The sequence below is a fragment of the Dicentrarchus labrax genome, unplaced genomic scaffold (assembly GCF_905237075.1).
Source record: "Dicentrarchus labrax unplaced genomic scaffold, dlabrax2021, whole genome shotgun sequence".
Classification (NCBI taxonomy): domain Eukaryota; kingdom Metazoa; phylum Chordata; class Actinopteri; family Moronidae; genus Dicentrarchus; species Dicentrarchus labrax.
This window is the reverse complement of record NW_026136718.1, coordinates 21,161,727-21,189,033: the sequence shown is the minus strand read 5'-3', so window position 1 is coordinate 21,189,033 and position 27,307 is coordinate 21,161,727. Positions and strand designations below refer to the sequence as shown.

General features: G+C 41.2%; 2 protein-coding genes across 4 annotated transcripts in view; one reads left to right on the top strand and one right to left on the bottom strand.

The window, feature by feature from the left end:
* The first annotated feature begins 1,387 nt into the window (after positions 1-1,387).
* hapln4 (hyaluronan and proteoglycan link protein 4) lies at positions 1,388-11,004 on the top strand. Of its 2 annotated transcripts, none has more exons than XM_051376671.1 (7): positions 1,388-1,613; positions 2,996-3,113; positions 5,570-5,759; positions 6,496-6,668; positions 6,826-6,941; positions 7,316-7,502; positions 9,665-11,004. In XM_051376671.1, the coding sequence occupies exons 1-7, from the start codon at positions 1,611-1,613 to the stop codon at positions 10,045-10,047; spliced, it is 1,170 nt and encodes a 389-aa protein (XP_051232631.1). In that variant the 5' UTR covers positions 1,388-1,610; the 3' UTR covers positions 10,048-11,004. The 2 variants fall into 2 exon arrangements, with proteins under 2 accessions (XP_051232631.1, XP_051232630.1); XM_051376670.1 differs by having other exon boundaries at positions 1,389-1,613; positions 2,993-3,113.
* A 9,064-nt stretch (positions 11,005-20,068) lies between these two features.
* Positions 20,069-27,307, bottom strand: part of ncanb (neurocan b) — a 137,484-nt gene continuing 130,245 nt past the window's right edge. For both annotated transcript variants that reach the window (XM_051377107.1, XM_051377106.1), the window contains exon 16: positions 20,069-26,316. In XM_051377107.1, the coding sequence (XP_051233067.1) occupies positions 26,180-26,316 (137 nt within the window). In that variant the 3' untranslated portion in view covers positions 20,069-26,179. The remainder of the gene's footprint in view (positions 26,317-27,307) is intronic.

Here is a 27,307-nt window from a genome sequence, read left to right as displayed (position 1 = left end):
TCTCAAACTCTGGTTACTCCTCTAACAGTGATGCTGCACAGAACTGCAGTAACTCAAGCGGGTGCGCAGCAGCTGACAGGTCCATTTCCTTGTTCTTCAAGACACTGCTAGTCAACTTGAATCTCAGCAGCACAGTATGCTATAATGTAACTATCAGTGCAGTTTCATTTTTTTAAAAGCTGAACACAAAGTGCAGCTTCCTCATGCTGAGTGACCTGTCTCCTCTCATTGTCGGCAGCTATGATCTCGAGGTCCTCTTTTATTTTACCATCATTCTGGTGGAGGGCTCTTGTTGAGTCTGCACCAGATGCCCATATGGTGCTTGAGAAAGACTTCAGTGTCAGATGCGTCAGTGATGCTGTTCTTTAACATCTTATTCCACTGGTGAGTGTATGAAGAGCCAAAAGCATGTAGGGCTACAGAAGCTCATAAACAGACTTGCCTCCCTGCAGCTTCTTTCAACAGCATTTACACCCACAAAATTCAATGAATTGGCTGCACAAGCAAATATATTTGCGTTCAAAATCCCAATTTCACATGGTTAACCATTTCCTGACATATTAGAAGCTTTATATTATAACTATCCACAGAAAAGGGGAAAAGCCTGATCTCGGATCTGGGATCATTTTCAGCACAAACTCACCATTGGACCCAGTCTTTATTGGCAAATCCAAAGAAGTCAGTGAAGTCAGTTGAATATCCTGGTCATTGGTATTGTACAGTGCTCTCCTTTCACTCATTAGTGTTGTAATATTGTCATTATATACATTTTTATTCAAAAAATATAATGTAACTGGTATTTATTAACCGTATTATTCATTTGTGGATGAAGTATTTTGCAATATTAAAATACTAAATTGCAAGGAAAAGTCCTGCATTAGTAAGCAAAAAGTACAATGAAATGGAATTACTCAAGTAATACCTCAAATTTGTTACTTGAGTAAATAGGCTAAATTCCAAAATTGGTATTATTTATTATTGTTAATTACTGTAGCATTATTATACAGCAACCTGTTACAATATATCAAGAACAGCTGCATGTTGTAATAGCTGAAAGTCTATTCTTTATCTTCTTTATGGCTATAATCTTCCTCAGTGATTAAGTTGTATGAATTTGATTTGACGTGATAACATAGATCAGTCTTAATGTGCAGTCACAGTCTCAACACTAACAGCTTTCATTATTCCAACTGGTCTTTGATAACAACAATGTTCTGCCTGAAAGTTAATGAGATTTCACTGCAGTAACTGCAACAAACTGTGTGACACTCAAACCACTGACACACTAATGACACTCTAATGTGCTTCAATAATGCACATTCACAAACATGGAATCAGTGCGAAATTATTGCTGTGATTGACTCGTTCCCCACACAGTCCACACAATCCAATGTGGTGTGCTGCGTCATCTGAGGACTGCGGGACCCACAAACACCGGTGGTTCCCCCTGCAGTGCGAGAGATCAGCGATGGGACTGGAGACACAGAGAGAGAGGGAGAGAGGGAGGGAAGGAGTGCTGCTGCAGAACAACATTCAGCCTGGGCTGAGGAGTTAAACGGTGCACAGCGGCACATCTGCTTCATCCAGGCATTAATCCTGTTGTGATAGCCATGGTAAGTTCACTTCTGTGCTCCATTAGTACAGCTCTGCCGTGCAGTTCTCTCTGCTGCATGAGGACTGCAGGGATGTTCATTGGACTAACCTTGAGAAAAATGATTGCAGCCAGCAGGGATGTTTATAGTGTGCAATGTGCATGTAAAGTGGCTGGTTTAGTGACTCTGCTTCACTGGGGCCTGTTCAGATGTTATGTACTGCAGCAGTGCTGTTGCGTAGGAAGCGATTATTCACAGGTGACACTGACAATGCAGACCTAGCAGTGCACACAGCTGCAGCATACATACTCGACTCCTGTATTCTGCTGTTATGATAATATTATGTCATCCGCAATGAAGTAAAACACCAACCTATGTATGTGTTGAGAGTATTTATGCAGTATCTCCTTTACAATCCATCATGGATTTACGCAGCCACAGAGGATGTCACATGCTGGGTCAAAATACACACAAGTCTTCAACATAACCTATAGAGAGAGAGAGCTTGTAATGATAGTGAACACTTGACCAGAATAGGCAGCAGTAACTTCCAGGAGGAGCTGTGTTTTTCATCAAGGTGATCCTTCATCCGTCACTGTCAGGGGAGATATGTTCAACTCTGAGCTTCAAAATGTGTTATAGTCTCTTTCTGCTGTTCTTTATGTCCAAAATATGCAGTAAGTATAAATATATATATATTCATATACGTATTCCTTTGTTTACTATTGGCCTCTACTGAGATAAGCCTGTTTCTCCCACAACACTTCCTGTTCCTTCAGCTGGCACCTGGCAGTAAAGATAAAAAAGTGCTAAAAAAAGCTTTAAGTCTTGACTGTCCTGTGAGGACTATCTCCTCATTTCATGTGACAGTGAACTACACAGCTGTAACTTTGAAATGGGTATGTGTAAGAGACAGCTGCATGAAAGCATGACTCTCAAACCAAACACAGTTCAGTCGGCTAACCTTATTTCTTGTTTTCAGAAAGCTGAAGTAATCAATTATCTGCTACTTTTTTGTCTTCCTCACTGAGCAGCAAAACTCCAAACACCCAAAGTGTGAGTTCTCTGGTGGGATGAAAGAGACAGATGTGGATTTTCACAGTGTTGTTTGGAGTATATTATATGAGGTTATAGTCTATTGTTGGTTTTTATCCATGTTTGTACACTAGTACAAGTCTTGCCAGAATATTCATACTGCAGTTGATACTGACATGAAGTTATTTGTCCCTAAACTTCTCCTTAGGGTGAAAACCGGGACACTGAATATGTGTAGCTGTTGTCCTTGGTATCTTCACCTTCGTATTTTTAGGTCTTTTTTGAGCCCCTGGAACGCTTCTGTCTGGTTTCTCTATTTTTGGTGAACCTGCAATAATCACAATACTCTGTTGTGTCCTCTCCAGCAGTTCTCAAAGCAGCCGCGTCCTCTGGCTTTTGTGATTTTCATCCTGACTTCTGCCCTCTCAGTGACCTCCCTGCCTGCTGACATAGAGAAGGGAAGGAGAAAGGTGGTGCATGTGCTCGGTAAGGACAGTTTTTTTCTTTACAGCTCACAGGAGCAAAATCAGGAGCTCACCATTCTGCACTGATCTGCATAGCTGTTACATCATGTGCTAGAGAATATGTCAGATACACCGGTCACTTCAGAATTATGTAGATGACACCTTTGAAACCAGGAAAAATGGTCTCGTTAAATCTCATCCAGGGCTGAAAGATCCACAGAAACAAAAGACAAAACCAGAGAGAAAATGCAATGCTTAAGCCAAGTCAATGTTTTCCAAACATGAAGACTCCAATGAAGGAGGAATATGCAAAGAAACACGCACAGTATTTCAAACTGTATTCCTGGAGTCAACGCTTGAGTAACTCTAGAATATTAATGCATTATCAAAGTTGTTAATATCCCATATAGCACTACTTCAAACTATTCACCCGAGGACTGTAATACATTCGTAACATTTTACCTAGTAAGAAAATTGACATCAGGGATTTAACTAATTGACTGCATGAGACCTGGCTGTCCATATTCTCTGTCAATATCTGTCTGTCTTATGTAGAGGTTACATTTCTTCTTGTATGAGAAGATACTTACAAATGACTGAACTCCTGAATTCCTGCCTGATAGGTATTCCATCTAAAATGTTGATTGCAAGTATAAAGATGTATAAAATGGAAAAAGTTAGGTAGTACCTAAGAATGAACTTAAATCTGTAATGATGGATCTTTTTGGCCCCTTGGGGGCAGAATAAAACAACAAGCACTTACATATTATTGTCTTATAAAGTCATTATAGCTAATCTGTATAACAAACAGACACATAGAAAAATGACTATCCTATTAGAGATGTGACCACCTGATGAATGTAAGTCCTATATTTACTCTCCTTTGGGGGCTGTTTTAGTCTCCAATAAGCCCTGAGAGGAATATGTGGGCCCTAAGAATTTTGACACTGTTTTCTGGCTCATCCCCAGTTTTGTTTCTCCTGTCTTCTGGCAATGTGGCTTTATCAGAACTTATTTGCTCTCATTAAGAGCTGCCTGCTGCTTCTGAGCTGCCAGTTTTACCATGACAGTGGAACGCATGTAGAAGTTCACACTATGTAGTCTTGCAACCTCCAGATCTGCAAACACGAGCATTTGTTGCTAACTTCAGTCCTGCTGCCAGGGATGCCTGTGAACTGGTGTCTCCTTAATGAAATGGTGACATGGAGTTGTTTGTCTGAACATCTGTCTGTTGCAGCATTGCCGTCAGTGTTGGGAAATAATATGCTTAAAGTTTTGATTAAACACCACTTGATGCTTTCATGGCTGCTGGTGATAAACAACTTTGCAGAGCGCAGTAAGCAGTGACAGGACTAATTGCTGGCTGGTGTGGATAATTGTAGGTGCCTTTATCTGGTCACAAAATAGGAGAAAACCTCTTGCAGCCGCTTGTTAAATGTTTTAAATGTTTACACCACACTTGTTGTGTTTGTAGTCTTTGGCTGCCTAGACACATGCAAACAGTGTCTGAGCGAATGTCTGCCAAAAATGCAAACTAGGTCTTGTTATTGCCCATTTGGAAGAACAGGTCTGTGGTTACCATTAGTCTTGGGTCATTTTGCTCTCAAAAGAAGTTGAGGTTGAAATCTGGAGTGAGTAATCTGAGGACAGCTCTGCCCAGAGGAGTGGGTAAACTGGACATTGGACTAAAAAACGTTCTAGGTTTGAAAGTGATAAACTGGATGGTTAGGCACTAATGTGACAGCTCAAGTAAACAGCACACTCTTAAATTATACAATTTTGTGGGCGTCTCACTGACATCCCTAACAAAGAGAATCAGATAAGAGCTGTAAGTATTGGCAGTGTCAAGAGCGATTGCAAACCGCAATACAAGGACTTTACTGCACATATTTGAAGAGCAATGGAAAATTCCTTATGCATTTGCTTGTATCCACCATGTTATTATTATCTAATGTATCAATCGTTATGTTTTGGTTGCCTTAGAATGAGCCATTTTTATCCACAGATGCCATGAGTCGCCTTTTGTTTCTCTTTTGCTCTTGGAAGGGGAGTTGTGAGCTGAAACGACACCAATCTTTCTGCCTCATTCTGGCTCGTTCCGGCCAAGATAGTAGCACTGTATCAATGACAAGCGTAAAGGTCATAAACATCGGTCAAAACCTATTAGCAAATAAAATAGACAGAAAGCTGACCAGCAAGATTACAGAACGTCAATTACAGTATTTTATTTTATTTTTTTAAGCATTTTTTAGCGGGGGTTTTATTGACTTTAATTGATAGAGACAGCCGAGATTAGACAGAAAAGGGGGGCAGAGAGAGGGGATGAAACGCAGCAAGGGGACCTCAGGTTGGATTCGAACCCTGGGCTGCTGCAGAAAGGACTCAGCCTCAGTACATGGGTCGCCAGCTCTACCCACTGAGCAAACCGGGCACCCAATTAAAGTATTTTGATGACCCTTCTTCTCTGTCTTCCCATAGAGGATGACACTGGAGCAGTGATAGTTCAGACAGCTCCTGGTAAGGTGGTGACACATCGTGGTGGCTCCATCACTCTGCCCTGCAGATTCCGCCATGAGCCAGAGAACTCCGATCCTGCTCGCATCCGGATAAAATGGACCAAAGTGACTGATGCACTGCAGTTTGAGGATGTCTTTGTGGCACTTGGAAGGTAAAATCTGCATCTGCATCATGTGTCTATTGTTTTAATCAGTTTTCAATCCAACAGATGTTGATTTTATTGATTTTATTTCACTGCCACATAGTAAAGATGCTTAGCACATATTCACAGTGTAGCAGGCTATTTAATGTAAGCATTTTCACAAAATGAAGTTAGTTAACCAAGATTTGTGAGCAGGGCCACACCTCAACCACACCTCTAATCTATTTGTCTCAGTTTTCTGTCTCTCCCCCTCATTCATTTACTTTCCTACCTCATCCCACACTCTGTCCATCCCTATTCACATCCATTCCTTTTCTCTTCCCTCCTTTCATCCCCTCCCATTAATCCTGCGTGTACCCTCCCATCTCTCCTTTTTGAGGTACTGTTTGTGACCCGTAATTAGCCACACTGAATCTCTTCCCCGGCCTTCAAGATTGGTCTAAACGGACAACTTCCTCCCCTACTTTTATCTACTTCCTGACAACCATTTCCCCATACTCAGCATCCAATACGTTCTCATTTCATTAAACCTTTAAAATCACATTGTTGGTGTCATCCCTGCTAGTGAACCCACTGAGATAGCATAAAGAATACATGGCTCTTTTTAGGAGACTATAAAGTAAAGTATGCTGCCTTCAAAGCATTTTTCAAGTTAAAGCATTTCTCAGTTATTTTGGCCATAGCTACTAAAAAAAAGGAAAGGAAAAAATTCTTTAATTGAAAACATTCTGTTAAATCTCTTCAGGCAGCAGCGTGTGTTTGGATCATACAGAGGCCGTGTGTTTTTGGAGCAGGCAGGACCAGGTGACGCCTCAGTGATCATCCAAAATGTCACACTGGAGGACTACGGACGCTATGAGTGCGAAGTCACTAATGACATGGAAGACGATACAGGATTTGTCAACCTCGACCTAGAAGGTCAGGAATTAAAGATTTAACTGCCGGAGATTTTGTTGAAGCTGTGACATTTCTAATGCTCCCTTGGCTAATGTAGTGAGTTCATATTAGACTGAAGTAAAATTCATCAATTTAACAGCCTCTGACTCAACAGCAGGTCTGTTTCTGTCACCTTTAGGAGTGGTGTTTCCCTACTACCCCCGTGAGGGGCGCTATAAGCTCAACTACCACCAGGCGGAGGATGCCTGCAAACAGCAGGACGCCATTCTGGCCTCCCACTCTCAACTGCACAAGGTAAGTTTATGCCCAATGCCTTTCATGATCAAGGCAGATTAGAAGAAGTCACAGATCACTACCAAAGATTTATTAGAGCTATATAGAGCGCACCTTCCATAGCACATTCATTTATATGCTACTCTTTTAGTTGTAACAATAAACTTACTGGCTGCAACCCTCAGTCATAAATTGTTTTAGAGCAGCAGTTAGTCTGAAATTAAGAATATGCATCTGACCAGACACTTGACTGCAGTTCCATCCCCGTATTTTAAAAGCCGTATGCATGAAAGTTCAGAGTAATGGAGTTATTTCAGAAGAGATAAACCAAATTTGTTTGATAATGTATTTAATCCTTTAGTACAACTCACTAACTACATTATCTCCCTCTACAGGCCTGGTTGGAAGGGCTAGACTGGTGTAATGCTGGATGGTTGGAGGACGGCTCAGTCCAGTACCCTATCTCTCATCCCAGAGACCAGTGTGGCCGCAAGGACACCCCCGCTGGCGTTCGTAACTATGGCTACAGGCACAAAGAGGATGAGCGCTATGATGCTTTCTGCTTCACTTCTAAGCTTAATGGTGAGAAACACTGAGAAATGGAGGTTGGCAGCCATGGCTGTGTGCACATGCATGTCTGTATCTGAAGATCAGAAACACTTTGTAGCTCATCTATATGATCATACAACTAAACACAAACATCCAACTAAGTATCCAGCAACTGTGGCTCATGATTGGAAGAGAATAAGACATTGGCGGAGCTGGATTGTTGTGGTACCGTATAGGAAGAGGATATATCATGAGCGCTGGACTGTTGGGAAATTAGGTCTCTGATCTGTGCCTGTGATCTTGCAGGCCTAAGGCCATTGGATTTAGATCAGGCTGTGGTGATTCTGCCCTGCTAGGGCCACAGTGTCCTCTGGGTGCCAAGCATTGCCTTTCATCTCCAAGTTCTTTGATTTACATCACATTCCCACAGAGAGTCTGCTAGTGTCTCCATCACACACGCCACCTCCAGGTTCACAAGTTCAAAAAAAACTTGGGAAAGTCTGGATTAGTTTTTACATTGTGAAAGATATCAGCAATCAATGTTTTAAATATATTAAATATAATATTTAAACACTGATTATTAAAGGAATAGTTTGATATTGTGGGAAATACACTTATTCGCTTTCTTGACGAGAGTTGGATGAGATGATTGGTTGATTGATTGACTGTCATGTTTATGTCACCTCATGTTAACTATGAAGCTAGCAACTGGTGAGCTTAGCAGCTAGCAACGGAGGGAAACAGCTAGCCCACTCACACTTCCACTGTTTTCAATGTCAGCTGTGGCAAGGAGAGGAAGGGCGGCTGTCGCTCTCGTGAATTCAAACAGCTATTTTCTATTTGAATTGGAATTTTACTCTGGTGTATACTAGTTTGTGTGTTCTTTACACAGATGAGATAAGCTAGGCAGATGGAGCGAGAACGGTGAGGAGGCAATATGTGTTTATTAGCTCAACGGAGCCCAGGTTGATTTGTTTGCTCGAGCAACAGCTTACCTAGCGTTAGTTAGCGAAGTTAGTTACTTCTTGTTAGCTATAATGTCCTGCATCTTTTCAATCCAGACACAGACATTCTCTCTGACGCGTAATTTTGTTACCTTTGTAGAGAGACAGGCTAGCTGTTTCTTCCCTTTATCCAGTCTTTATGCTAAGCTAAGCTAGCTGCATTCATATTTGCCTCACAGATATGAGTGGCCTTTTATCTAACGACTCATTTAAAACATTGACCATATTAGTGAAACATAGCTCCAATTTCAAATAATTCACTTCGGAAAGGACTGTATGTGCCTCTTTGAAGTTTGAAAGAGAATTCAAAACTTCTCATGCCTTCTAAAAACCAAATAGATTTTTTATTATCTAGATAAAAGACAGTGCTCTTCATTTGAAGCAAATCAAATTTTGGGATAGTCTCAGCTGAAAAAAAAGAAGCGGTAGTGCTTTTCCTCAGTGAGAAAAAGGTAGCATGACACAAACCTTAAACGATTGCTCATGGCTTCCCCTGTGTGTTAATTATCGTGGACAGTCTGTTGTGGGCAGGAGATTTCAGCAGTGGTCGTGACCGATACTGTTGCTCAGTCCAGCTGGAAGGTATTTACTGAGGGTCCCCTGGGGAAATATGAGACAATATTCTGCCTCTCTAATAGCCAGCAGTCACATAAACAAGCATAAAATCAATAACTGAGCCAAGTGCAAAGCTGAGGTTGCAGACATGATTTTCATGATAGTTTTCTGTTTGGAGGAAACCACCAACCTCTGGTTCTTTATCCTTTGCTCCTTTCTTAGGAGAAGCTACCTTCTGATTCAGTTCTGTTCAAACAATTCAGCCAATCAAGATACCATTTTCTTTAATACTGCCGGACTAAAAGTCTTCCCAGAGGTTAGATGAAAGCAGAAATGGAAGCGTTTTAAGAGTAAATTTGACTTAGGGTGCTGTCCACCGACGTAGTATTGAGTTTGAGCAGCTGCCCAGACGGTTGTTGGAATGATTTGATATTCTGAACACAATCAGACAGAGATGCCAGGAGAACTGAGAATATCTACCCTCAGGGCTCAGCTTGTCTCTGGGGGCTTCACTCTCTCATTCACTTCTCACTCTTTCCTTTTGCCCTCCTCAACAATACACTTGCTCTGTTTTCCTTCACCCTTTCTCATGTTCTTACAACAAAGACCCTCTCTCTATCCTCTATATCCCCCCAGGCAAAGTGTATTTCCTCAAACGCTTCAAGAAGGTGAACTATGTTGAGGCGATGAAGGCTTGCATTCGAGATGGCTCAGCCGTGGCCAAAGTGGGTCAGCTGTACGCTGCATGGAAGTTCCAGCTGCTGGACCGCTGTGAAGCCGGCTGGCTGGAGGATGGCAGCATCCGTTACCCCATAGTCAACCCCCGCTCTCGCTGTGGAGGATCCCATCCAGGCGTCCGACACCTGGGCTTCCCTGATAAAAAATTTCGCCTCTATGGGGTCTACTGTTTCCGTGAGAACAAGGATGAAACAGCAGGTGGTACAGAAATGACAAATAACCTTACAGATAGTTTGACCAGGAGAAACAGTATCCCCATGAATGCTACAAGGGTGATTTAAAGTGGGAAGACTCAGAGCAATTTAAGTTTTGACTGCAACAACTGTCGCCTAGCAGCCAGACTCCATTCATCGCTTTTAAAGTTAAACACTCACAGACAAGATGTACTCATTTGTAGATTTGCCAGAGAGAAGAAGCGAGGCTGTGTAAAATTGAGGATGACGTCTTTATTAGGGTGATTTTCCTTTCGTCTCCAGTCAGTCAATCATCTTAAGGAGTGAGTATGTTAGCACATCTGTCGCCAGAAAACTATAAGATTAAACAGCAGCTTGATCATCACTCAGGCACACATCAGATCAGAGAGTCTGCCATGAATATCCTTGTTTACTTGTGTGTCTGTGTGTGTGTGTGTGTGTGTGTGTGTGGATCGTATTTTGGCCCCCGCTGTGGCTCCTGAGCCCTGAACTCCAGTCTAAGCCAGAATCCCAGTGCCAGGATGAACACATTCATTACTGGGTGAGACAGGATGATCTGCCTGACTGTATGGATAGAATCCAAGATGCCCTGTAAGTTTCAATTGTACCAAGTGTAATTACCTGTATCTGGGTGCCATGCTTGGTTAGCAACCCTCTGGCACAATGTGAGTCCTTTTTCTCATTAACTAAAACGTGGTAATCTCATCATCAGAGCTGAACAGATCAAGTAGTAAATATTGCACTAGCTCTAAAATATTTGCACTTTAACTACATAGGGCTTTATTTTATGATAGCATCTTAGCTTAGATTTAAGCAAGCATGTGTTGCTTGGCTAAGAGTAGTGGCTGAGGCTGAATACGCAGAAATACTAAGCTACAATAATTGCTATTTACCTCACATACTGCACTTCTAAGCTACATGGGCCTGCAATGCACTATAAATCTTACATGCAGCGGCCTTTATTACTGAGTATGTTTGCAACTGCAGAATGGATGAATGTTCTGGGGGGGAAAATTAAAGTCTTGAAATTGTTGATTTGAACAATATGTGTTTGTGTGCAGTTTTTTTCTATATCAAGAGCTCTACAGACTGATGCAAATTAAAAGAAAAACACTGACTGAGTGAAGAAATATAGAGGATGCACTTCCTTTCATACAGGATAGGAGAGATCACTAAATGGTCTGATGGGAGAATGGAGATGGACTGCAGTTATATAGTGCTTTAATCTAAAGTAAAGTTTGCCTCATTCATACATTAATGGAAGCGAGTAACCATTCAAACCATCGGGAGCAATTGAAAGTTCAGTCATGGGTATAAAAAGGCCGTGCTACCCCAAATTGGTGTCAAATTATGTCACATTTAACTCATTAATTTAGATTAATAAAAAAAAAGAAGTAAATAATAATGTTAAAAACTTAAATTAATTTAATGACCTGTTATGGCCACATTTTAAGTGATAGGCTTTGGTTCAATGAAAAAAGTATTGGAAAAATGTCTGATGGTTTTGAAATAAAACAATTTAATTCAATTCAGTTCAGTTTTCAAATAGAGCAGGTCTAGACCGTACTCCTATAAATATAAAAATATTTACCACCTTTAGATATTTATATGCAATGCTTTATTAGCGTGCCATAATAGTGTAATGTTTAAAATAGCTTAACTTGGGGGTTTTCCAAGCAAATATTGAGTTTTCATGAAATTAATCCAGTGGTTGTTGAGAGGTTTCATTCGGGACCAAAGTGGTGGACTGACAGGCGGATAGACAAACTGGTAGACAGATATTATCATTAATGCATCCAAAGCATGGTTAAAAATGATAGAGGTTCAATACTTAAGATAACTAATGAGCCTCAGGATGCTTTTTTAAATAGTTATAAATCAATTGTGTGAGTAGGAATCACAGCTGATTAGTGAGGAATGTTTCATGTGCTTCACTCTGCCTTGTGTGCTCCTGCGTTTGCCAGAAGAGAAACTGCTGAGCAGTGAACCTGGCTCTGAGTGGGAGCATATTGGTGTTGCGCCAACACAGCAGAACAAACCATGTCATCGTCATAGCAACTGGCAGCATGTAATTAAAGTCAAGTTCATCGCAAGTCCAACATCGTGAAATAATTGCTGTGAATGACGAAGAAAAAAACATAGCTCTTTGCTGAGTATTGACTGCTTTGTGATTTTTCAAAGGGAAATTAGTCTCTAAAATGACCTTGATGATCAAAGTTGATGGTTTTAATGATTCGCTGAGTACTCTCACCAGCCCCATTAGTCTGTGCTACTGTTTGAATTTAGAGTCACATCCACTAAATTAATAAACAAAGTCCTGCTTGATGCACTATGACATTTATAATTTATAGAGGATTATGTATTCCACATTTCACTACTGAAGCAATTTAGATGTTTTTTTATGTGCTTAGGATTGTGATGGTTACCCATTTGAAATTCACTTTGCATGGTATTTAGCTGTAAATTCCACCTTATGTAAGAGTGAGGTCATCACAAATAGCAGCCACTACTTCAGATTTTGACTGCGCTTTGGCAAACAGAAGCGGTCTGCTTTTGTTAAGAAGAATAATAACTGTAATAGTCGTCACATATTGGACCGAAGAAACCACACATTCCACAGATGGTGAGCTCAACAGGCCAGGCATTAGAAAATCCTCATGAGGCAGAACATTAGAGAGGTACTGGCCTTGATTAAAGCCTCTTTAAACTCTCCTTATTCAACAACAAGAGAAACACTGAATGTAAAGACAGAGAGAGAAAAGACAGATAGGTAGAAGGTGCAAAGATAGTGATTGAACCCTTTAAACTATGTTGCTTAGAAGATAACAGGGCTGTCTTCATTTCATCAGGCCTCCTTATCGTCTTTTCTTCTGAGCATGAAATGAAATTAGATGACCCTATAACCACATAGTACTGCCGCACTGTAAATACAAAGAGATGGGATTGTGCTGGCTTTCACTGGACTCTCATTTATCAGCTTGTGACAGAGGTCAGGACCACAGAGCAGGCCGAAGACAAATGCAGAGAGGAGGGGTTAGGACTGAAAAGTGATGCGAGAAATACAATGATTGGATTAATAGTAGTGAAATGTATTGGTGGAAATGATTATGCCTAATTAGACCTCTTCCCTTATTAGACTGATTGATCTCCTTTTACTTGTCACAGTAGGAAGTTTACAGGCTGAACTAATACCATGAATGATGGCTACTCTCCATTTTGGTGTGTCAGTTAGCGAGTCTAGTGAGCAAGCATGCAGAATACCGCATCTATAAAATGTGCAGCATTCTCAGGGACTGTTTGCCCTCCTCCCCTCTGGGAGGTGCTACAGGACTCTTTGTTCCAGGACCAGTAGGGTCAGGAACAGCTCCTTCGCCTTGCTGAACTCTGCACCTCGGTTATAGCCCCCCTGCCCCTCAACCCCTGGATAAACCCCTACACACCTTCCTCCAGTAACTGTATGAATACTTAATCTATAGTGTGTACACTGTGTGGATGTGCAGGGCCTTTAAAATATTATATTTGTATGTATATATATATATATTTAAAGGAGAACAATCCAAGATTCCCCAAGTCCAACTTTTCTATATGCCCAAGGTGTAGATTCCAGATATGTGACTTGTTTGACAGCCTTCAGTCAACCATGACAAACATCTGGGGTAATAAAGAAAAAAACCTGGATTTGGTAAGGTGAGCAAACAGATTTGTGCTGCTGCTGCAGTAAGGGACACAAGACTTCACTCTTCATATTACTCAAGCCCAGTGCTTCAGCTCCGACCTTCATCATGGCTAAACAGAAGTGTTTCATACATTTTCACAAATCATGAACAAATCAACCAACTGGTTAGTTGTGTCAGTGTGTGTTGTGAAATCAGACTCTTGAGAGACACGTGAAACACAGATCACGTGTTTCTCTACCTGTCCAATTTTTTTCTCCATGTCAGCACCATTTTGTGGTCTACTTTATAGCCACACTGTGAGAGACACTCTTTTGATGCGTTTCATTGTAAATAAAAACAGACGCCAAGAGAATCCACACAATCTTTTACCATATCATCAATATATAGGCTTAATACAATTAACCATAGTTATTTCATAGGAAACATCTGAAATCTAGGTCTTTGTTTATGTATTGAAAACCAAGTGATTTCGACAGACTGCCACCTCATTAATAGCGGTTCATATATGAGTTGAAGATGACAGATATGATACAGATGCTATGAGGAAAGCTGTATTCTGATGGCACTTATGTATTCTAAACAATGCATTTTCAGTTGTTTTTCCATCATACATTAAGCCACAGGCACATTTAAGTACGTAAATAACCCCACTAGTGTCAAGAGTAATATGATATACATAAAATATATGCACAAACTTGTAACCTCATTGCCAATATTTTATTGATCCATAGCCCATTAAAGTTTTAATAAAGAATATCCTCATGATCTGTAAACTGGTGAAATATTTCCATTATTCTTCTCCACAAATGTCTAAGCACATGAATTATTTGTTGACTGTGTACATTGTATCCTAAGATGAGGGCAATGCAATGTTTGGAGACTATCCCCACAGGAATTAAGTTTTACTTTGCATCAGACCTCAACATTGTTATGATTGAACGCACAAACAGACGCCATATCCATACAACATTAGCCCATGGGAAATAGCTTCTGAAATTACCCCATCTCCCTAAATGATCTCCCTTAATGCCTCATGCATTCTGTGTGTAATTCAGCTGGACCCCGCTGCGGCTGATACATATAATGCGTTGAAAGCAGTTGGTTTGTGGAGATGGGTAATTGGCCAAATTGTGAGAGGTTTCCCCCAGAGTGTGGGGCATATTAAACAGGCAGCAGTGTTGAGTTAATTGAAAGTGTTAACCATCTAATGGAGTGCACTGTGGCTAATGAATGGGAGAGTGTGCCCTGTCATCTATAGATGCCTCTAAAGAAAAGTGTACTTTAGTTTAACCACACTCCAGCTTCCAACTTCCCATTAGCTCTTCTGTTTGGTAGCAAGCTGTCACACTCGCACAGGGTTAAATTTAGCCATGGCAATTTTGTTCTGGACCGGCGCCATCGCAGCTCTGTTAACTTGCTCCTGATCTGTCCACACTCTTTCTTCCTCCTCTTCTTTTGTGAATGTTGTCACTGCAGCTAGCAGAATTATGTGTGGCACTGGGATCGATAACACTGCTATCTCTCATCGATAGTTCTGAATAATAAATGTGTTAACTTAAAACATATTGCTGCATCAGCCTGTTTTCTATATTACCTTTGACCTTTTCCACTCCACCTTTTTGCTTCTTCTGTCCTTCTATCCATTCCATTTAGATTTTCAATTCAAACACCTTTTTGTGTCTTGATTTCATTTTGCACTTGACATTACATGGATGGATGGATCCACTTGAAGGGTTGGGTGGAGGTGACATCGGTCAGTACTAATACCTGCCTTACAGTACAGGTAGCCTGTTGGCAATTCTGGGATGGTGTGACCCCGAGTCAGAGCTGTTCCAACATCAGCCTGCAGGTCAAATATTTTCTCCACAATTTTCCCCCCACATTGGCATTCTGGCTGCCAGATTGCCAGTCTGGGCATGCACTCACACATCGATAGACGGAGTAACACTGCTATACAACAATCCAGGATTTGGTCCAAAGAGAATAGTGGGAGGTTAATGAAACAGTTCAAACCATTTGTGTGTGTGTCAGTTAGGAGGAGATGAAGGAAAGGAGGCAGCCTCAGCAGAAACACAAAGTCACAGGGAAGGACAGAGTGAAAGGCAGGCAGGGAAAAGCAACAGAGAGAATAAGAGAGATAGGTGGGAGATAGGTGGGAGAAAGGGGTTTGAGGGAATAAAATAAAGGCAGAAAGATAAGAGGAAAAAGGGGGGGGGAGGCAGAAAAAACATCTGGAATGTGGGGAATGCGGGAAGACCCAAGGGTATCTGGCCCTGCATGCAGAAATTGGCTGGTCAGTGAGCTATTGTAGTCTTGCAGGGGAGAGAAGGAACTGAGTGGCTCCAGAAGTACACAAACCGCTGAACCTTATCTCACCTCGGTCACAAAACCCAGTCCCACAACACCTACAATTCACTTCATGGCCTGTGTGCACTTTCATCTTATAAGGAACTTGGAGTAACTTCCCAGAGGAAGCTGGCATAAAGAGGCAAACTTCTGACCTTAAAAACAGTTGAGATATTTCTGTATTGTTGTGTGGATAAGGTAACACTGCTATCTCTCGTAACCCTCTGATTTAATAATTCATAAGCTCATTAGGCAAACCACGCTGAACTGCTGTTCACTTTATAGATAACCTTAATGTCCAGAGAACGAGTTTTAAAAATGTGAAGAGCAAAATAAAGTAGGCTTCCTCCCCTTTCTACTTCCAAGGTGTGAAAATCCAGCTGTGAAGAGACAGTGGTGGAATAGTGGTAGTGGTCTCTTGTTACAAGTAAAAATCCTGCATTCAAAATTATATTCAAGTAACAGTACAGAAATATTATCAGCAAAAGTACCAAAAAGTAAAACTACAATCACAACGCAATGGCTCCATTGTTATATTATGATATGCAGGTATATTACAATTATTATTACAGATGCAGAAAACTGTGTGTGTGCACTGTTACATTCAGGTACATTAACATTAGCTAAACATGAAGTTTTAATGGTTTCCCTGAAGAAAATAGACTGTTCCACTCCATTTCATACTTTGTTACTATGCTTTTTAGTAATATGTCCTACATGTCTGATGTGTTCTTCCGGGAGGATGATAAAAAAAACCATTGAAATGTGTTTAAGGTATGTGGTGCACCTTTTTAAAGCAGATTTTATTTTTAGATCTTATGTGAAAGAAGACAAAGCTCTTTGTTTGCATGATAATATTATATGCAATGGTGGAAGTAGTGACTGACATGTAGTGGAGTAGACTAATAAAGTTAGATCAAATGGAAATAGTAAATAAAAGCACCTCCAAACTGTACAGGACTTAATTATGAATGTACTTTACGTAGTTACTGTACTTTCCACCACTGGTGAGGGATGTGCTAAAAGCAGATTAATAAAGTCAGATTTCCAGATCGTCAGCCGGGGTCATGTAACAAAACACTGCACAGTGTACACACAGCTGGCAGAGCAGAATGCGAGGGCGACGGTGTATGAAAGACCTGGCTCAGGCTGATGTTTTTGCTGGCTTTGCTTCTCAGGTCTGACACACACACATACACACACACAAAAGAGCTGTTAGTGAGCCGAGGCGCCGCCATCTGCAGCCGTCATTAGGACGGGCTTGAATGCAGATTCATGGGTGAAGCTATTCAACAACCTGGCTGCAATAAAGATGAGAAAGATAAACGGGGTTAAGACGCATATTAATCTTTTCTTTTATTTGGATAAGCAGCTTGGGGTGCATGTGTGGAGAAAGAGAAAAAACAAGTGTGCTTTTGCCTGCGGCCTCTTATGTTTATGCGTGAGATAAAGACAGACAGTAATTCTGGAAGCAAAAGAGGCAGAGCGGCTTGAGTAAGAGACTGTCAGGCCTAAGATGATGCTAAACCCCTTGTTGCTTTTTATAATCTTCTTGAACTTTGGCAGCGTCATTAGAAGATAATGCAGGATAATACCAGAGATCCCCATCGATTTGCCATGCCTGCCAGATGAGCCTGATATCGACCCAAGAACAAGGTTATGATGAGCAGTCTTTTCATGCCTTCTAATTTATCCGCTCATCTCAAAACTAAGTTATATTACAGGAATCAGGACAAATCTGGAGTATAAATAGTGTGCTTTTCATTGGTTAGTATGAGAAAGTTCTGTAAGAAAGATGCTTGGATATGCTTATGTAAGCTTCATGGACACTGCACTTGGAGTGCACAAGTGCATGCTGGTCCTCTGAGACTAAGCATTTCAGGGCTCAGGATAATGTCAGTGATTGTTGGAGTGCCGCTTCAAGTGGCTCTAACAAATCTGTCACTGCTGCACGGCAACAGAGGAGAGCTGGAGGTCATTTTTAGCTGTGAGTTTAAGAGAAACTCCCTGTTAAGCAGCCCTAATGAGCGCTGTCCTTCGAACTCACAGAGCTGAGCGAGAACATCACTCAGCCAGCCAGAACAGAGGAAGAGGATGTAAAAGAGATGCTATATTCAGTATGACTGATTGTCGACGGAAAACAGAGCTCAGCAGTGTGGCTTCTTCCGGTGTTTCTGAATAATAATGAAACGAGTTGCATATCAAAGGAGACGAGACGAGAGGAGTGGGAGAGCGAGGCAGACAGAGAGAGAGAGAGAGAGAGAGAGAGAGAGGGGGGGGGGGGCTGTGTTTCTACGGGAGACAGTGCTGTGAAGCAATGAAACCGTCCATTGATAAGAGCGGACTCTCATTTTCAGCTCATCGGGTGAACTGAAGGTCTCTGAGGTTAGACAGTACAACAGTAGGCGTATTCACAAATTGTTTGCTGCCAAAACAGAATCTCTCTTTCTCCTTCCCCTTTCGCCCTCTTCCCTCCCTTCTCTTACCTTTGATCCCTCTCCCTTTCTGTCTCCTCCTCCCTCTCCCTCTCTTCCTCCTACTCTTTTTCATTGTGCCGCTGAGGGATTTGCCCTTGGTGACCTGCTCGGTTGCTTGAACTATATGCAGCAGATTTGGGATATAAAAAAATGCAAAATTGTTCTCGTTTTGTTGATATATTGGCAGTGGAAAAAATATTTTACCTAATCCAAAGAGATTTGGAAATGGATCTCCTCAGCAAGGTCAGAGAGGCTCAGATTATTCTCAGGCTGAAGGAATAGCAGCTTTAAGGAAACCTGAATGTCTTGCTTACAGAGGAACACGATGATATCAAGACAGGACACATTTGAACGGTGAAGAGAAAACAAGTCGTTTTTGCATTCACTTTGAATGTTCAGGACAGAGTAACAATCCGGTCGATACAATCATTCCGCACAAATAGATGTGTGGAACTGAGGAATACTGCCCTTGGCTAGATCAGTTGGTTTTGGTTTTAGCACTTAATCATTTCAAGTGGTAGGCCTTCTGGTTGCCCCAGGTTTTAAATTTCGATCAGTATCTTGAATAGGTTTGAAAACCTTCAAGGTTTTTTCATTCTATTAAGATTGAAAGCAGCATAGGTTTGTGCTTTCATAACAGCCTCTGTCAGGATCGCTGTAGAAAAGGATTTTTCAAGTGTACAGTATCTATCTATCTATCTATCTATCTATCTATCTATCTATCTATCTATCTATCTATCTATCTATCTATCTATCTATCTATCTATTCTGCTGACTAGTTTGGTCGATGAGAAACACCACACAGCTAACTATAGCTAACTATTAATAATAAACATAATTAAAGGTAAAAAGTTCAACATTTTGGGAAGTATGATTTGCTTTCTTGCCAAGCGTTCAATAGGAAACTCTTATATGCATTCAATGGAACCAGGAGACTGTTGGCTTAGCTCAGCATAAAGACTAGAAATTGGATATTTCTTGGCTGGTAACCTGCCAGTAACTTCCTGGAGTCTCTGCTTGTTGCCTGGCAAACTGCAGATTAAGTTGCTTTTACCATGAAGTTTTTAGTACAAACTACATTTAAAGTTATATTTAATGACCTTTAGAGGCGCTGATACCGTAGGTTTATTTCCTTTGACCAGTCAGGCTAGCTGTTTTCTGGTTTCTACTCTTTATGCTAAGCTAAGCTCATCATCTGGTGGCTATTTATTTACCGTACAGAAATGAAAGCGGTATCAATCATTTCATTTAACTCTTGGCAAGAAAGCAAATAAATGCGTTTCTCAAAATGCTTTATGCTTAACTTCTTTAAGGAATGTCTTATGAGTGCTAACATATATCAATAAACATTAATTAACATCTGGATTACAATTTAAAATGTTCTAACTTTATAGATAGACTTTATAACGACGCCCTCTAGGTGTAGTATAAAAAAGTCACTGTGGCAATCAGCAATGCACACCGCCTCCCCCACAATGTCTCATAAACAAAAACATCTGCCATCAGTATAATTTAAAGGAGAGTTTAATAACATAAAAAATGATACACATACTGGCTTTACTGAACCAAAATAAACTGTACACAAATAACCACTCCAACAAAGCCAGATAACGGATCCAAACAAGGGTTTCCTTTAATGATCATTTGTCTTGTAAAGAATATAATACAGTGACAGGACTGGAATTCATAAGAACATACATCAATAAATATGAATAAATACTTGTGGACAAGATTCACACAGCCGTAGACGGACACAGTTGCAGTTATATGCGTTCACAGTCGACATGAACACATAGCTCCCTGCAGACTGAAGTGACGTGCAGGGAACAGAGCCAAAGAAGTGACATTTTGTCTGTATGGTAAACTATCACCTCACTTACGGCTCTTGCAGAGCGTGTGTTGTCTGGTGCGTCTCTGTCTTTCTGATGCAGCAGTGTGTGTGAATAGAAGTGGGAAATTGAAAGAGGGAAATGGGTTTTGGATCCACTGAGGCTGTGTGAATATGGTCCAGAAAGGCTAAGCAACAAACACACCCAGAGTTTAAATGGATTTTTGAAAAAGGAAAAGAAAAACCTCAGAGTATTTACATCACAGAGGAGTGTTTGTCATTGGTTTCTGTTCTGCATTTGTCACTTTCATTTCTCATTCTCTCACTGTAACATGTTTCCATCCATCCCAACAGAATACAGCCGCTTTCTTGACAATGATAAATAGTCTTAACTCAATATCAGACAGAAACGCAATGCCATAGAAATACCACTAGGGGTGTACCTGTACATTAGATACTGAACAGTGAAGGAGTGATGCAGCAGTCCACTGGAAGAAAATAGTTTTTAAAAGTCTGATGAAATCCAAATAACAAAAGAAAGAAAAGATAATGATGCAAATTATGCAGAAATTTGAGTAGAACCAATTACGTGGGAGAGTACACAACTTGCTTGTTCACAGAGACACAAAGGAGTGCAGTGAGCTATGACAGTCTGTTTTCCTGTCATTTAGAAAACATCCAGTGGTCAGTCGACGCTATCGTGCCGTCAATGCCATCGACAGACTTAATAGGAACCCAAGACAGACAGCCTAATCATGAAATCAATAGTCTGTCTGTGTGTGGCTGAGGACAACAGGCTCTACTGCTCTTCTCACGCTGCCATCGCTGACGACTGCTGCGTCTAAAATGCATCCGTTTACAGTCACAGACAGTGGTTACAGTGCAATGCTCAGTTTTCTTCACACTGTTTGCTATTAGGCCCGCACTATAAATCTTGACAATAAATGAAGAGGGTGAAGTGTTAAAGCAAACTCATCAAATATATTTCTAAAACTTTGCTGTCCTCCTGAAACATCACAAGCAGCTATTGTATCATTACTTGATGGATTCAGAACTGACCTTTGCAGTATTTTGACAGCTGGTCCTAGATGATATATCAGAGTTTATATCGGAGTTTTAATGTTAGTGGCTCTGTCCTGCTATATTGGATTAGAGAAAGTTTATGTGTTACATTCACAGACATTTCTCTTGTAATGTTAAAACTGAAACAATAAACGATAAAGCATAAATGTAACTTCTGTATTGCTTGTCCAAGTCTGTAAGAGAGCCTGATCTTACATCTTTCCTTATACTTAATAATACTAGGGTTAAGAGCATTGCAGGTATTTATCTCCACGTCTTCTTCAACTTCTGAGGGTACTAACCTTTTGCCTGAGACATGTAGCTTTAGCCTCAGTCTTTGAGTATAATATCATGTATTTATTAATACTCTTAAATGGCTCTTGTTTTTAAAATGAGTCTGGAAGCTTCTGAGAGTGAGGAGAGGAGTTTCTAATCAACTCATGGTCCTAATGTTAGCTTAATTAGCCAGCTAGCTAATCAGTTGCAAGTAGCAACAGTTACTAAGGGGGTGGGACTTATGAACTGTCAATGGCTCCTTGTTATTTAATATTAAATGCCTAAATTGCAGGTATATTAACTTTATTTGCTTGTTTTTGTTGTTGTTCTATTATATTTAATTTCATGCTTGGATATAAGGTGAGAGTTCTTTAATCCCCTTTAAGTTTTTGTTTCTCTCACCCTGACAATTTTTATTTGTTGTGCCTGGTTGTGTTGTGTTTTTTTTTGAGGTGAAAAGAAAATTATATCCATGTTTCTGAATTCTGCTGCAACCACCTGCCGTCGCCTTTGAGACACAAGCACACCCAGAGTCAATTTCCTCTGCCTTGTTTGTATCACTCCTGTCACACTGATTCAACCAGACACACTTCCTCACAACATATACAACAAATCTAACCAAGTTGTGCTCCTGCTGTTACCGTTTAGAAAGAGTGCAAACAAACAGTCACAGCTGGGGCGCCCCGGTAGCTCGCTTGGTAGGGCGTGTAAGGCTTGAGTCCTTGCCCCAGCAGCCAGGGTTCAGGTCCGGCCCGGACCCTTTGCCTCATGTCACCCCCCCTTCTCCTCTCCTTCTACTGTCACTGTCAAATAAGGCAAAATGACAAACCCCTCCAAAAAAAACAGCTACAAGCACACAGAGATGTAGTCGCACTCCCCACAATCCCACTCTTATCTAATCTCTGCCGAATTCAAAAGGCTTCAGCTGCGAGCTGCGACTGAGGGGAATGACTTGCTCACAATTAGGACATGTGGCTGAGACTGAGAAGAGGCCTGCTGGCTGTGAAGATGTTCACTGGTTTGCCCGCTGCTCTCCCCTCAGGCGTGGTGCTCACTGCTGCGTCAAGAGACAGCTGGCAGCAACCTCTGTTAAGTCAGTCATCTTCATAATTAAGACTCACAATTATAAGGATTCGTCTCTGTCTGTCTGCCTGCCCCTCAGGGCTTCCAGTAGAAAGACCAATGAGGGGAGGACAGGGCTGTTGGGGGGGGAGTCAAAAGCAAAGAGAGACAGACACTTCTGAGAGTGAGGGTCTGTGTTTGAAATTTGAAGAGGAAAATGTGAAGAAGAATGCGTGTGGATGAATTCAATAACTAAAAGCGTTATTGTGGGAGTGTCGTTGTGAGATAGCTTGGCACCTTCAAAAAACACAGAGCAAAAACTTACCAATCCCAGAGGAAGTGCCAAAAGCAAGCTGTCCCCCTTACAGAGGCAACAAACACATATCACACACACACACACACACACACACACACACACACATAGCCCAGGGGGTGACCATCACCATCACAAACACATCTTTTATGTTGTGTCTATTATATTTCAACCGCTTGGTGAAAGAAGTCTGCTCAAACTTCTCAAACTTTATGAGTGGAAAATCCATTCATACCAACTCAATAAGGATAGAAGATTAACATCGGTGGTATTTTTGTGGCAGACCTAATAATCTCTGCAGAGGCAAAGAAAAAGACAGACAAAACATTAGATTAAACATCACTTCAACGGATGATTTCCTTCCAACCTCAACATAGACTGATTCACTGTATGTAATTTAACTCGCTAGTTGTAGTCATTAATTAAATTTTGGCCAAACTCTTCACGCTCCCTGTTTTCTAGCCCACATTCAGTTCCTCACTTCATCACATTAGTTTTTAAGAAAGTTTCCAACTCCTGTCACACAGCTGAACCTTTACATAACTGTAATTACTGTGAGAGGGGCTTCTGTCTGCCCTTTCATTCATCCACTGGTGCTCAATCCATTTTCACAGACAGAAAAAAAATAGGCCTGTTGCAGCCTGACATCTAAGAAACGACAGGGGTTTGATGGCTGTGACAGTTCTGTGGGCCTCCCGTCCATCACCCTAAACCTTCCACTGAATGTCCGTCAACCTAACCCTTCCCTTGTCATCACTGCTCCGTGGTTCTGCAGATAATGCAACTTGTTAATTAGGCATGCAGCAGATTAATTAAACTGATAGAGAGGTGCAGGTTCACCATTCTTCTCCGTGCGGAGGAGTGCTGTCATTGCCAAGGTGAGAAGAGACAAACAAAGGCAGGGAATTAATGTGCACAGGATAGATTTTCTCCCCTCATGTGACTTTATATAAGCTGATCCTGCTTTAGTGTTCTTTTTATAAGACGTGCTCAAGGCGTAGTGTACTCGTTCACCAATGAAGAGCTGGTTAGAATGAACTTAGGTGTGCTGTTCCTCCACTAGTTTTCTATTGTAAAAAGACTGTGACAGTGAGAAAGATAAATGAAAAGTACTAAAGTGCGAGGTGATGGAGGAAAAAGCAGAACAAGATGGAAAAACATAAAGGATAAAAGTGCTGGAGTCGGTGTTTGGGACATAATCCCAGAAATTCCGAACCTCAAATGCTGGCTTTAAAAAACACCAATTTAACCCGACAGTAAAAGGGAAGGAAAAGAGAGCAAAGAGCTTGTTCTATCTGCCTCAATCCTCCTCTTTAAAGCGGGACACGAGGCAGGAGCGAGCACAGGTGTGAACAGCTGTGAGCGCTGCGAGACTCAGTCTGCCCCAGAAATGGGAAGCCTTAATCTCCACTGACCCTCTCTATCACCATCCTCTGGGACTTCAGCCACTGTCAACATCCTCAATCATAAACAAACACACACACACACACACACACACACACACACACCTAAACAGCCTACAAACACACAGACACACACACACACACTGAGATGAGAGAGATCTCAACATTTCCGTCTCTTCATCCTCATACCCTGTGTACACAGCTGTGATTCATGATCCAACAGTCATTAACATCAGTCTCTGCTAGTTTTCATGCCTGTTTCCCAACAGAAAACTAATTTTAAATTTTAACAAGTAATTTAATCAAATGTTGCTTTAATGTGAAAGATGATGCTTGTAGCGACAAACCCAAAACACACAACTTGGATGTTTTACTGAGCAGTTGCCCCTATCAGTGCAATGAAGACACACCAAACCTTTTCAAAATGGAAAATGCACAAAAAACCTAGAAATATCTCACCCAAATTGCAAACGTTTTGAAATATTAAATGTAAAATTGAAAGATTAAATGTAAAATTTTATTTTTAATAAGACTTTTTTACGACATGTATGTTTTTTTCCAGTGTACCCAAAACTCTGCGCATTGACTTGTCATATCTTGTGCTTGCGGAGGGGGGGGCTACTGGAGCTTGATGGATAACCCGCTCAGTCTCTGCCTGTATCTCTCATGCCTGGCTTGACAGCATAATTTCTCCACATCAGACGTAAAACTCCAAAATAAAGCAGAAACAGATGAGTTAGAAGAACTTCGCCCTGCTGCATCACCTTCATTAATTCACAGCGCACATTCTTACAGCGACACATATCATGAGAAAACTGACATCAAGGGTTCAGATTAACCCTCGAGAACGACAGGGGTGGATGTCTGACACAGCACGAGCAGTCTGAGATTGTTCGACACATCTGAAGAGTGACTGATGTGTGACGTGATGAAACTGAATTGAGATGCGGTGTGTCTTCCATTTTCCTCTGGGGGTTTAGCATCTGATCTAAAGTAACTGTCTTACACTGACAAGAAGATACAACGCTAACAATCAAATAATTCAATTACAACTGCCTCTGATTCAAAGTAAATCAATTAAATCTGTTTCAGAATAACTTGCTTTAAGTCAAGCACAATGTCTTACAAAGAGCAAACCAAAAGCAGCAGAGTCAAGAAAAAAACACTTAATATTTGTAAAAAATAACGTGTTAAACAGACAAAAGGCTCAAGTCAACAAACATGGATGTCTTCCTTGACTCGTCTGATTTTGATACGGCATTTTCAGCGATGTTGTCCCTATTTTTTAGTTTGTACTAAACCACTTCTCTCCGAAGAATGTTCGGTGTGGATCTCAAAGGTTTTTTTTTTTTTCAAAAACAGGTCAGCGTAGCCCCATGTTTCAGGTCATCGTTGAGCTCGGAGGGTTGAGTAACTGGGTCGAGTAAAGAGGGTATTGTAGGTGACAGACAATTTAAGACATGAAAGTAAAACAGAAAAAGGAAAGTAAAAAGAGTACAAAGGGATTTTGTTATTGTCCCGGTGACGCCTGGCAGCACTTTGGCAGGCCTCACAGTTGACTATGATACATGCTGACTCTGAGAGCCAGGGGTGGAGTTAAGGGCAGGGCGGTGGGTGCGGGGGAGAGAGCTTGGGCAGAGAGTTTTGGGCTGTAAGGTGTGAAGTAGTGTTTGGGGAAACGGGGCGAGAGGAAGGGACGACAGGGAGACAGGCAAACTGCAGTTGGCAGCAGAGGAGAAAAGGAAAGGGGATGGGTTTTTCTTTTTTTTTTTGGTTCAGAAGTGGCCGTGGTTGTGGCCCTGGCCCAGCTCTCCTCCGTGGTGCCCCCCCTCTCTGTGGCCGTGCCTCTTGTGCTTCCTGCGCTCCCTCCTGCCCTTGTGGTGGTGGCGCCGGTAACGGTGGGCTCGTCGGGCTGGTGGAGCAAACAGAGTGAGAAGAGCGAGAAGATGAAATGAGAGAAAAAGGCAGACGATTTATTAAAGAAGTAAGTCATAGATTGTGTAAGATGAAAAGCAAGATTGGGAAAACTGATGTAAGAGGGAGATGAATCACTGACAAGCATCTGAAGCATTCAGACAGATAGTCGGAGGGAGGTGAAGCCAGGTAAGAGGCGAGGGAAAAAGAGATCAAAAAGCAGGAAGGTCAAAACTACATGTTCTCTGTAGAAGGTTTAACTGTTTCCACCACACTGAGGGAATCTGTTATATCTCACATTCAGTTGACTGGGTGCCTTTAGCAAAAGCACACTGAACTAGCCACCCACTCACAGCCTCAGTAAAAGCTTGTTCCTGGGGTGTACTGCCAAATTAGGTTGCTCTGTCCCTCTCTGGATTCTGCCGACAAAGAAATGTCGTCTGCAATGAATGATAACGACAGTGTAACTCCAGGCCATAAAAAACAACTCTGTCTAAAGATAAAGAGTCATAAGAAAAATAATTCTTATCACTTTCAACAGAGGCTACATTATTTCAGCATTTCATCATTACTGTCACCGAGTGAAATGAAATACAAGGCTCAGTTTGTTGAATATTTATATATATCAACCCTTTATATTTCCTCTGAAGAAACAAGAAATTATGCAGAAAAGTTGTGACATTCTGTCTATTCTGTCAGTCGGAGTGAGTCCTTTAAGATGAATCAAATAAATAAAGTTTATTCTAAGGCTAAAAGGAGATACGGTGTATGGAAGCTGCATAATAAAAGACTGTTATCACTGATCTTAGGTGCTAAACTGCTCTAAAATAAGAGGTAGCTTCAACCATGAATGAAATACATTATAATTTCACTCCATCTAAAAGCCTCTATGGGCAAATGAGAATATTAACGTTTTTTTTTTTATACTTCAACCCTTTGTATGATATGGAGTATAAAAGTCAAATTTCACTTTGGTTGAACATTTTTAA

Bases quoted from the DNA above. Each gene is read 5' to 3' on its own strand.
- hapln4 (XM_051376670.1), top strand. The intron at 6,669-6,825 runs GTCAGGAATTAA...TGTCACCTTTAG, and splicing joins TGTCAACCTCGACCTAGAAG to GAGTGGTGTTTCCCTACTAC. The intron at 7,503-9,664 runs GTGAGAAACACT...ATATCCCCCCAG, and splicing joins CTTCACTTCTAAGCTTAATG to GCAAAGTGTATTTCCTCAAA.